At 41.9% G+C, this 12345-nt stretch overlaps 1 protein-coding gene across 3 annotated transcripts in view; it reads left to right on the plus strand.

Moving 5' to 3' along the window:
- Positions 1-12345, plus strand: part of MTR (5-methyltetrahydrofolate-homocysteine methyltransferase) — a 106330-nt gene that overhangs the window by 66416 nt on the left and 27569 nt on the right. For all 3 annotated transcript variants that reach the window (XM_041749065.1, XM_041749066.1, XM_041749067.1), the window contains 5 exons: positions 753-842; positions 1964-2116; positions 4310-4417; positions 5529-5629; positions 12097-12164. In XM_041749065.1, coding sequence (XP_041604999.1) covers positions 753-842; positions 1964-2116; positions 4310-4417; positions 5529-5629; positions 12097-12164 — 520 coding nt within the window. The remainder of the gene's footprint in view (positions 1-752; positions 843-1963; positions 2117-4309; positions 4418-5528; positions 5630-12096; positions 12165-12345) is intronic.

Here is a 12345-nt window from a genome sequence, read left to right on the forward strand (position 1 = left end):
ATCCTGGTTTGTGATGATGACTCGTTCCTCACATTCCCGGTCTAGTTTGTATCACATAGTGGTCTGACCATCCACTAGTATGTTTTGCGCCTGGCATGTGCTTTCTCTGGTGGCTTGCCCCTCCAGCTCCCTTAGGATGTGGCGAAGTCCTCGAGAGGCTATGTCTTGTGGCTCTTGGCGTATCCACGTCCCAGATGCTGTCTGACTCAGCACCTCCACAGCCTCTCTTTGTGGGTAATGATGCTCCTTGTGGAAGGCTCTGGAGGCCCATCACATGTAGGGAATAGCGTCTCTAACTGCCCTGAAAATCCTTTGAAGTTGTTTTTTTTTTTTTTTTAAGATTTTATTTATTTATTCATGAGAGACACAGAGAGAAAGAGACATAAGCAGAGGGAGAAGCAGGCTCCCTGCAGGGCCTGATGCAGGACTCTATCCCAGGACCCTGGGATCATGCCTTGAGCCAAAGGCAGATGCTCAACCACTGAGCCACCCAGGCATCCCCATGAAGTTGTTTTCTCCTAGAAAAGGAAGAACAGGATCTTGCTGTGTCCTTCTGCTACATGGTCAAATCCTGAAAGACCTAGACCTCTCCTTGTCTCTCCTTCCTGCAAATATTTGTTAAGATCTTAATTCATGCTGCATATTCAACTAGGTACTGGCAGTATACAAGAAAAGTAAGGCATAGCTTTTTGCTGCTATGTAGTTCAATAAGGGCCCATTGTACCTATCTGTCTGTCCTAATTTCAACTCAGACTCACGGCAAAGGAGGGAAGAAAGTCATCCAGACTGATGAGTGGAGGAATGGCCCCATTGAAGAGCGCCTTGAGTACGCCCTCGTGAAGGTGAGTTGTGGGAGTGCTGAGGGAGGTGAACCGGAGGTCTGGAGGCACCTCATGCTTGCCTTGTGTTGTGCTAGAGGGGTGATTCCCTAGAGCACCCCTGAGTGAATGTGCCCCTGGCCCCCACCCCACCTCCAGCACCATTGGCAGTGGCTAGAGATACTTTCGGTTGTCACGATAGGGGGTGGGGAGGTGTTCCTGGCATCCAGTGGACAGGAATGCTGTGAACATCCTGTATATAATTCACGGGATCGGCCCCACATGAAAATTACTCAGCCCAATGTGTCCATGGTGCCAAGGTTGAGAAACGCTCTCCTAGACCAAGTTGCTGTCTTTTGATCAACAGACAAGTCCTGGTTCTTCTGCTGACAATTGGAATTTTAGGCAACATAATCTCGTAGCTTCAGTGTCCTCATTTGTTGTCTGAGAATTTTAGAGGATTTTTTTTTTTTTTTTTTTTTTTGGCTCTCAAATTTCACATTTAACTTCTTGAAACTTTTGAGATTCACATATTTGAAGTTATGGAATCAGCCAGCCACATCCAAGGGTTGGTGAACTGGGGACATGGAGGATTAGGGCTTGGTCATTGAATGCTGGAAAAGTCCTCAGAGGCTTCATGGATTTGAACTTCACTTAAGGGTCCTGCCCATTGTCATTCTTCCCACAGCCCTAGAGTGTACTTTACAGTAACAAAACATGCTGATTGCACAGATATCTTTAGTAACATATACTCTGTGAAACCCCTAGGATGCAAAGCGTATTTTATGATGAATTTGAACTTTACTTACTGCTAGCATTCCTTCTGTCACTGGTAACTCACTTTTACTGAGTACTTTTATGGAGTGCTTATGTTATATTACTACAGCCAGCTAGGCACTTTACATAGGGTATTTCATTCAATCCTCACAATAACCACCTGAAGCAGGTACTATGTGACTTTTTAATTTAGGAAACTGAGACTTGATAAATTGCTTAGATTAGTGATAGAAGCTAGGATTTGAACCCATGCAGTCTGAATCTAAAACCTATACTCTTAAGCGTTTTCATGATTCATTCTTTATTGGCTATTTGGACTTAAGTCAGTCGTTAATGTGACTCTTTTTCCCTAACCTTTTTTTTACTAGGGTATTGAAAAACATATTATTGAGGACACTGAGGAAGCCAGGTTAAACCAGGAAAAATATCCCCGGCCTCTGAATATCATTGAAGGGCCTCTGATGAATGGCATGAAAGTTGTTGGTGACCTTTTTGGAGCTGGAAAAATGTTTCTGCCTCAGGTTGGCAAAAGATCAGGTTGGGTGTTGGGTGCAGTTTTAACAACCAAAAAAAAAAGACTTTGTATTTTAATAAATAGTAACTTAAGGTATATTTCTTAAGTGTTGCTTTTGGTAAGAGCTCATAGACAGTGAGATTAGGTCATTCTTTCTCTAAATGTATTTAGGAGGAGTGTCTGGAAGGACCATCTTTTTTCTTTTTTCTTTTTTTTAAATAAGATTTTATTTATTTATTCATGAGAGACACACAGAGAGAGGCAGAGACATAGGCAGAGGAAGAAGCAAGCTCTCTGTGGGGAGCCTGACACAGGACTCAATCCCAGGACCCCAGGATCACGACCTGAGCCAAAGGCAGACGCATAACCACTGAGCCACCCAGGTACCCCTGTTTTCTTTTTATCCCAGGATCCCACATTGCTTTTATCCTGCCTTCCTCAGTAGTGTGCCTGTTACGTAGACCATCCCTTGGTTTGAGTTTGTCTGATGTTTACTCATTTTTGGCAAGAATAAGAGTGAGAGTGAGGCTGTGCCATCCCCAGTGGGTCATATCAGGAGGCTTGTAATGCTGCTGTATCTCATTGCTGGTTCTGTGGACTTTGATCACTTGGTTATGATGTCTACTAGGTTTCCGTGCCATGTATTTACTTATAAGGAGAAACTTGGAGGCAGCACAAATATCCTGTTTCCCACTGGACTTCCAGTTGTGAATTTTAGCATTTATTGACGAATTTTGTAAAAGGCTCTATTTTTGCTTAAGCACAAACCTTCATTAGAAGTGGATCAAGAGGGGATCCCTGGGTGGCCCAGTGGTTTAGCACCACCTTTAGCCCAGGGCATGATCCTGGAGTCCAGGGATTGAGTCCCACATCAGGCTCCCTGCATGGAGCCTGCTTCTCCCTTTGCCTGTGTCTCCGCCTCTCTCTCTCTCTCTGTCTCTCTGTTTCTCATAAATAAATAATAAAAAAACAAAAATAAATTCCTTTATGAAAAAACAAACAAACAAGAAGTGGATCAAGAGGGGCACCTGGGTGGCTCAGTGGTTGAGTGTCTGCCTTTGGCTCAGGTCGTGATCCTGGGGTCCTGGGATCGAGTCCCACATCAGGCTCCCCACAGGGAGCCTGCCTCTCCCTCTGCCTGTGCCTCTGCCTCTCTCTCTCTCTCATAAATAAATAAAAATCTTTATAATTTTATTTTATTTAAATTCAATTTGCCAACATATAGTATAACACTCAGTGCTCATCCCATCAAGTGCCCTCCTCAGTGCCTGTCACCCAGTCGCCCCAACCCCCCGCCAACCTCCCCTTCTACAACCCTTTGTTTCCCAGAGTCAGGAATCTCTCATGGTTTGTCTCCCTCTCTAATTTTTCCCACTCAGTTCCCCTTATAATCCCTTCACTATTTCTTATATTCTATGTATGAGTGAAACCATATGATGATTGTTCTTCTCCAATTGACTTCTTTCACTTAGCATAATACCCTCCAGTTCTATCCACGTTGAAGCAAATGGTGGGTATTCATCCTTTCTGATGGCTGAGGAATATTCCATTGTATATATAGACCACATCTTCTTTATCCATTCATCTGTCGAAGGACATTGAGGCTCCTTCCACAGTTTGACTATTGTGGACATTGCTGCTGTGAACGTTGGGATGCAGGTGTCCTGGCATTTCATTGCATTTGTTTCTTTGGGGGTTAATACTCAGTAGTGCAATTGCTGGGTCATAGGGTAGCTCTATTTTTAACTTCTTGAGGAACCTCCACACTTGAGTGGCTGTACTAGTTTGCATTCCCACTGGCAGTGCAAGAGGGTTCCCCTTAAATAAAAATGTTAAAAAAAAAAAAAAAAGTAGATTGAGGAGAGGAGGCTGAGAAGGACTCCTAGTGGAAGAGGATGCCTAGAACTTGAAGAAATGATAGATGGCCTTCTAGGCTGAGAAAAAGTATCATGTAGATGATACTTCAGAACACAGAAATCATAACATGCAGTTCCTAGACTCATTTTCCTTCCGCTATACCTCATTCACTGTCTATCCCCACAAGGAACTTGTTCTTTGTTTTGTTTGCTGTCAAAAGTGGATTCCAGGGTGGCTGATCTGAGGTCAAAGCTTGCATTCTTAATTTGTGCTAAACTTCACAAGTGGGCATTGACAACCATCCAAGATCAAGTAGATACCTGACTCTGTGTGTCTTTCCTAGGTTATAAAATCAGCTCGAGTCATGAAGAAGGCTGTTGGCCACCTTATTCCTTTCATGGAAGAAGAAAGAGAAAAAAATAAGATGCATGCTGGCACAATGGAAGAAGAGGCAAGTCATTTTGTCCTAGGCTTCTGGGCCCTATGAGTTACTGGCCTCAAAGACTTATTAGGAGGGGTAGGCACCATGAGGCTTGGCAATCTTGTCATTGAAGATAAAATAGAGCAACGATCTCTTTTATCAAGTATCCAAATACCCTGGGATTTTTCCATCAAGTTGTAGCTTTATGAATTTTTAATATGAACGTAGTTTTTCAGACAGAGCCTACGATTTCAGATCAAAACCAGCTCGTTCATTCATCTACTGACCATTTACAGAGCTCCTACTAAGTGCAAAATACCATGCTACACACTAGCCCTAGAGTTCAGTCCCTAGCCTTGAGTAATTGAGTGATGTTTGGCTTTGGAACACCACTTCCCTGACTCTTTTCTGTATACTGGTAATGTCCTTGGCACTGCCTCTGGATCCAATTTAATTCCTGTTAGCTATACTGCCAGAGTCAGTCATTACGCTTTGACCTTGTTTTGTTCCTGGTGGAGCTCAGCCAACTTTGGCCTGTAGAATTCTGAATTCTTATACTGATACGAGTTTGCGAATGGCTCCAACAGACATAGAATCCCACTTGCCTGGCATGCTTTTTTCTTTTCTTTTATCTTTTTCTTTTTAAAAGTTAATTAATCAATTAATTAATTTATTTACTTGGGGGAAGGGGTGCTGACAGCGCATAGAACAATGGTATTGAAGAAACAAAATATAATTAAATGCCCCTGCACTGGGCTGTTGAGATGATGGCTCAGATCCTGATGGGAGGTATGCACGCACCAGCTTCTCCTTCCGCTCCTTCTCTCCTCTCACTGCTCACAGTAAAAATTTGTCAGACAGTGTTTTTGGAGTTAAGGATAAGTTCTTCAGCTATGGGACTGTTTTGATGAAACCCCTGGTTGAAGCTCCCTGAGCTAACCAACTAGCCAGGCCTCCTTCAAACTGCTCGAGCTTACAGCTTTCTACTTGCAGAGTACATGACGTGGGTTCTGGGTCTGTTTGTGAGTTGTCTTAGTTATATGGAAGTGCTTTCTGTGCTGACCCGTGTCTGGCTCCCGAGAATTAGGTGACTTGCTCTAAGTGACCACAGCAATGCTCAGCTGCTTGGCTTACTCTCCAGGACCCATACCAGGGCACCATTGTGCTGGCCACTGTGAAAGGTGATGTGCACGATATAGGCAAGAACATAGTTGGTGTTGTCCTTGGCTGCAATAATTTCAGGTAAGTCAAGACCCATCTCTTTCAACCGCTTTCTTATTTAAAAATACAAGCCTCAACAGGATGATTCCTTATTGGTTAGGAGAGGTAGGGTATGGCCTTGGATATTGTAGGTTATTTTTAATTTGTCTCCTGACTTTGTGTGTGTGTGTGTGTGTGTGTGTGTGTGTGTTTTGTTTTGTTTTGTTTTGTTTTTTCATTTTCTGCATTGAACACAACTTTTCAAATCAAGGAAGTTAGTAATTAATCTGTGTGATCTGTTTGGTAAGGACAGAAAGAGCAATATCAAAACTATTCCAGTAGCATCAGAACAATTAAAAAGCTTCTTGAGAATTGACCTTGGGCCACAGCTCTGATAACTAGAACATTGGGCTCCTGCCTGTGGTGTGGAGCATATTCTCTTTTTCTTCCCAGTAAACTGCTATGTTTTGTAACTGAGCTCTCATAAGACTTCGGCTAAATGGGGTTTTAAAAGGAGGCTTTGACTGTACAATTCTCTCTTTTTTCTCTGCTTACAACAAGACCACACATCCCTCTTGGAAATGATGAAGCTAGATTTCAGAAGGCATATAGAAGTGAAATAGCTTGCTGATATGTCTTATTATAGTGAATATTCAGCACTGTTATTTCCATGTGACAGCTGATGACCTATAGTGAGTGTATGTTTTGCCCAGATTTCAACACGTTCTTTATGATCAGAAGCCTCATACAACTAATGTCTTCTCTGGTCCATGTCCAACCACCCATCCCTTTGAGTCCTGGACTTCTTTACAGTGTGCTGTTTTCTCCATGAAGCAAGGAGCCATGGCTGCACTGCATCTGTGTCCCTCACAGGTGTACCCTTGCCTCCCTGTGACAACCACCCTCCAAGTCCCTCCCTACTCTCAACTTGGTGAACCATCTCTTCATTCAAGGCCAATAAGATGCAACCAGGAAGCCCTCAGGAAGGCTGGAGATGGTGTGGGATCAGGATGATGCCTTTTTGCCCCTGACTGTCTTCACAGATGCTTCTACTTGATGCATACTCACTGTCAAAACACTTAGCACTCTCTTCTAGTCCTGGAAATGAGGAATATTGTTCTTGGAGTGTATTTATTATTTTTTAAACGATAAGTATATTGGAGATACAGTGGAGGTTGTTGTAATGAGGTTTCACCACAGAGTAAGTATTTGGATAAGATGTTTGCTTCCTGGAATCTACAAGACATCCCTGCTCTCTCTCCTCTTTTCAAATCAATGTCATTGGTTTCTGTTTACATTCATTACCATTGGGTAAAATTGAATTCAACTCGTAAATGTTCATAGACTATCTGCCACATACCACACATTGTACTGGTGACACCAAAATGGCTTAGTTGACTTTTCTCAAGATTTCAAGGAATTTGCTATCTATAAGGCTAAATGGCCAAGTATAGAATCAGCTGTCATCATGAGATGGAAACTGTTGAAAAAGCATTTTGTAGGTAAACTTCCTAAAGCAGTTCTTGAGACCTTATTGTCATCTGTTCATAATTTTGTTTTGAGAAATGGATGAGTAGCCAAGAGAGCCACACTAGGAATGTTTTCTCTCTCCAGTAAAGACATTGTGAAAGGCTGAGAAGAATGGTGGCCTTTCTCTAGGGTGCCACTAGAGCTGCATGTCAGCATCTGTGAAAGCCTGCTTATAAGACTTGAGGCTTGCCTCCAGCACATCCACATCCTCTGTCTTGTGCACTGAAAGTCAGCTTACCTTTGCTCCTAAGTCTAACTGGAGAACTATCTTCTGCTCAAACTGTAATTATTCCTTTTATAAAAACGAAGTGAATGTGCAAAACTTTTTCTGTCACTTGGACACACTTTTGGATCTTGTGGGTCCCTAACATGTGGCCCCTTGGTCAGTATAATTTTATGGTATACACTAGTAGACAAGTGCCCCAAACATCTACCTTACCTAGTTAAATGTATACTTTCACTGACTGTCAGGGCTCTAGGCTGGATCTGGAGTGAACCACCCAGCTAGTGAGTGAGTCTAGCAAACCACTCAGGACCAAATCCTAATGCAGCTTTCTAGTTCCTGGTTCTTTGTCATTGATGCAGGAAAATCTCATAAAATGGTAAGAACTTTTTTTCTTTGTGAAGGAAAAGGAAGTAAAGAGGAGTAAGGATGATAGTCCTGTCTACACAAAGAACATTTTCATGGGGATGACACATTAGATTCTGTGTTATAATGGAATGTGTATGTTTGAGAATTTAGATAGAACTAAGGGATGTGTCCACTGAGAGTTTACTAATACCCAACATTTGTTTAGCACCTCACAAATTGAAAGAGTAGGATATGTCAACAGAAATTTTAAAATTGGATATTCTATATCTAGTACTTTAAAAATATGGATCTAGTAAAACAGGTAATAACAGAGGCCTGGTTATATATATTTTTAAAGATTTATTTATTTATTTATTTATTTATTTATTTATTTATTTATTTATTTATTTATGATAGACATAGAGAGAGGCAGAGACACAGGCAGAGGGAGGAGCAAGCTCCATGCCGGGAGCCCGACAGGTGCCAAAGGCAGGGGCCGCCAAACCGCTGAGCCACCCAGGGATCCCCGAGGCCTGGTTATATTTTAACCAGTGGTTGTTAATCTGTGTAGTATGAGTAAGAACTAAGCAACATATGGCTATGAAATACTCTCAAACTGAATAATGTTATTCAACTGTACTAAATCAAGGGCACAGTAATCCACTTTGTCCTGTGCACCACACGTGCTCGCTTGGTAATTATTCAGGGGCTTTCAACCTTGGGTGTGTGTGTGTGTGTGTGTGTGTGTGTGTGTGTGTGTTATGGCTTTATTGAAATATAATTGACGTATAACATTGTGTAAGTTTAAGGTGTACAATGTATTGACTTGATACACTTACATATTGCAGTATTATTACGTGTTGTTTTAGCTAATGCCATTGTAGTTTTTCAGAGTTACCTTGTTTTTTTTGTGTGTGTGGTTTTTTTTTTTTCTTTTGTTGCGGTGTCTTCTTAATAACAGCCATTCTAACAGATTTAAGGTGGTCTCTCATTATGGGTTGGATTGGCCTGTCCCCAATGATTTGTGAAGCTGAGCATCTTCTCATACACATGTTGGTCCTTTATGTCTTCTTTGGAAAAATATCAAGTTCCTCTGCCGAACTTGTAATATTTGAAAGGGGGACTTTCCAGAATTAATTAATTCATTAATATTTATTTAAAAAGACCCTATTAGCACGGCTTAACCACAGGTTGGAAACAGGCCATGGGGACTGCAGAGCGGTAGGGTCCTGCCATCTGGTGGTAGCACATGTGAATTGCAGGATCAGGAACAAAATGCCGTCTTTGTTCAGTTCATTTCCAAAGACAGCAGATATGACGCACCCTGAGTGGGTGCAGGGCTCTGGTTTTTCCTTTTTAATTCTTCCAGAGAGTAAGAGGGACTTTATCTATTACAGTATTTTTTTAATTGGATGTATTCTTAGGCAGTATTGGATGCCTTTGCTAAAGCAGCTAGCGCAGCTTACATTTTTTTCCTGACTTAAAAGCCCAAATGAAATGCTTACATGCACAGCGATTCTACATAATTTAGAAAGATGATTTAAAATCAGCATTTTCCCATAACACTAATTTTTATTTTCTCGTATCTTATGTGACATAATGTAAGAATTGTGTAAGAAAAGGTCTGCAGACATGGGGCAGGTAGGTCTGGATGAAGCAGAGAACCTAGGGGAGTAGGGAATGGAGGTGTAGGGGAGACAGGATGTGGGGTGAAGATGAGGGACGAATGCAGGGGAAGGGAGAAGCATACTGCAGCTGTGGACAGTGGAGGTGGGTTTGTAACCCATGCCATCCCCTCCAGCTTAAGTTCCATGGGGCCAGCTGGCTCCTCATTCTGCACCTTCCATGCTTGTCTCATCTTTCATCTAGCTAATACCTACTTACTCTTTCAAAATTCGGCTCGGGTGTCACCCTCCTGGGATGCTTCAAGCTCCATTTGGATATCAAAAAGAAATCTCAAACCCAGGGGGCACCTGGGTGGCTCAGCTGGCTGAGTGGCCAACTCTTGACTTCTGCTCTGGTCATGATCTCAGGGTCATGGGGTCAAGCCCTGCATCAAGCTCTGCACGGGGCAATGTGGAGCTTGCTAAAACTTCTTTCTCTTTCTCTTCTGCCCCCACCTCCAATCGCTCTCTCTCTTTAAAAAAAAAGAAAGAAAGGAATCTCAGACTTAGTGTTTTGAAAATTGGACTAGTTTGTTACCATTAAGATGCCTCTCCTCCCTCTCTCCCTGCCCTTTGCTCCTTCTCCTATTTCTCTCCAGCCACACGGTCTCCTTGCTGCCCTCAAAGCAAGCATGCATAAGGTGTTCCTGAAAGACACATTGCTTAAAACAAGACAAAGAAATGAGAGCAACTTGATTCCCAACTATCATATTGACGATTTTTAGTTGAATTTTTAAAATACATACAATGTTGGATATAGTTAGCTTAGAAATTGTGCCTTTTTGTCTTGATTTAAAGGCAATATACTGCTTAACTTAAATAAGTAATAAAAGTAAAGGCCACATACTATTTTGCTTAGTTTTATATGTAACAGTCTGTGTTTAGTAATAGTTTAACAAAAGATCCAATTACCAGACTTTTTCAATATGCTAAAAAAAAAAAAAAAAGGTGGTTGTAACCTGCCATCTTTAAATCCTGCACATTCATTCTACCAGGTTAGTGCTAACACGCTGAACACAGCTATCAATTTGGAATTGTCTGCCTGTATGTGTATGTGTATCTGTATGTGCTAGTTTTTTTGTTTTTTGATTTTTTTTTTAAATTCCTAAGTAACCCAGGAGCAAGCTAAAAAAGTCAGCATGAAAAGATACATAGCAAGAAGCAAAGCTCCTTCCTGTCCCACATCCACTATTACCAGATTATAACTGTGTCAAATCGTGGTTCTTAAGCATTGATTTTTTTTTTAATTTAAAATTATTTTGCCTATTTTAATGACATTATGAAAGAAGTGAAAGTTTATGCTATGAGATGTATACTCATGATAAAATTAAGTTGTAAAAATGATCGACCCAATCGATGGGTGTGAAGTGCTGTCCAGGGCAGGAATTCTCTGAGTTGGGAAAGCTGCCTCCTCTGTGAGTTGGAACCCCTCCGCTGTTACTCTGTTCCCTCAGAGCAGACCCCCACATTCTCTGCTCGCTGCCTGCTGTCCATCCTGTGTGTAGCCCCCCAACTCCCGAGTTAGTTTTTCCTTTGAGTCTCTCACCCTGTCTCCCTCAGGTTCTGTCTCCCTCTCCTGTGACTCAGTAACCAGACTATCATATCATCAGCTTTCCATGTGCAGGAACTGATTGATTATCCTTTGCATTGGCTTCCAGGTAACCTCTACTGGTCAAATACATTTATTGAGTGAACTTGCCTAGCATTTTTATTGGCCTAAATGGCCAAGAGAATGGGTTTTGGTGTCAAGTCCTGTTTCTTATCCCAAATCTACTACTAATTAGTTGCATAACTAGACAAGTTGCTTAACTTCTCTGGGTCCTTCTTCAGTGAAATGGGGCCTGTAGTGGTGCTTGGCATCTTAGAGCTACTTTTAAGGCTAAATGAGATTGTTTATGCAAAAAGCTTAGCACAGGGGAAATGGCCTCAGTGTCCATTGACAGATAAAATGTGTTGTGCCCATTATGCCAAGTGGAATAAACCAGATATCAAGGGACAAATTACGTATGATTCCGCCTATGTAAAGGGCTAGAATAGACAAATTCACAGAGATAGAAAGTAGGAGCTGGGGAGAAAGGAGAATTGTTGCTGAATGATTCGAGTTTCCGTTTGGGGTGACAGCCGAGTATTGAAAATACATAGTGGTGATGGTTGTACAACATTGTGACTGTAATTAGGGCCACTGGACTGGAGACTTACTGGTTCATAGGGCAGATGATATCTTATATATTTTATCAGAGCTGAAAAAAATAGTAACATCTTATGCCAAAAATGATTGAATTGTGTACTTTGGGTGAATTTTAGGCTATGTGAATATTATATTAATAAAGCTGCTTTAAGGGCAGCCTGGGTGGCTCAGCAGTTTAGCACCACCTTCAGCCCAGGGCCTGATCCTGGAGACCCAGGATCTAGTCCCATGTCTGGCTCTCTGCGTGGAGCCTGCTTGTCCCTCTGCCTGTGTCTCTGCCTGTGTCTCTGCCTCTCTCTCTCTGTGTGTGTGTGTATCTCATGAATAAATAAATAAAATCTTTTTTAAAAAGCTGCTTTAAAATCTTACCATAGCACCTGGCAAATATGCTAAGTACTTAATAAGTGATTGTGATGATTGTCGATACTTAGTGAGCATGTCCCTGTGATTCCAGTTTACATTAGAAGAGTATTTGGTGGCCAAGTAAAAATGTTCATTTTTCCTTTGTCTCTGATGAGAGACATTAATTCCTTTCCATCTCGTTTCTGTACCTCAGAGTTATTGACTTAGGAGTCATGACTCCCTGTGATAAGATTCTGAAAGCTGCTCTTGACCACAAAGCAGGTACTGTGCACCTTTGCTTCTGGGAATTCCACTGGATGTCCTTACCCCCAGTGTTTGTGTGTCTATAAATGGTGATCCCTAGCCCATGTGGGGTTGGTGGGGCATTCAGTCAGGTGCCAGCTCCTGCATGGCAGCTGCTATCATCATCACTTAGAGTGGGAGTTGAATTGGTGACTGGGTG

This window comes from Vulpes lagopus, chromosome 3 (genome assembly GCF_018345385.1).
Source record: "Vulpes lagopus strain Blue_001 chromosome 3, ASM1834538v1, whole genome shotgun sequence".
NCBI lineage: Eukaryota > Metazoa > Chordata > Mammalia > Carnivora > Canidae > Vulpes > Vulpes lagopus.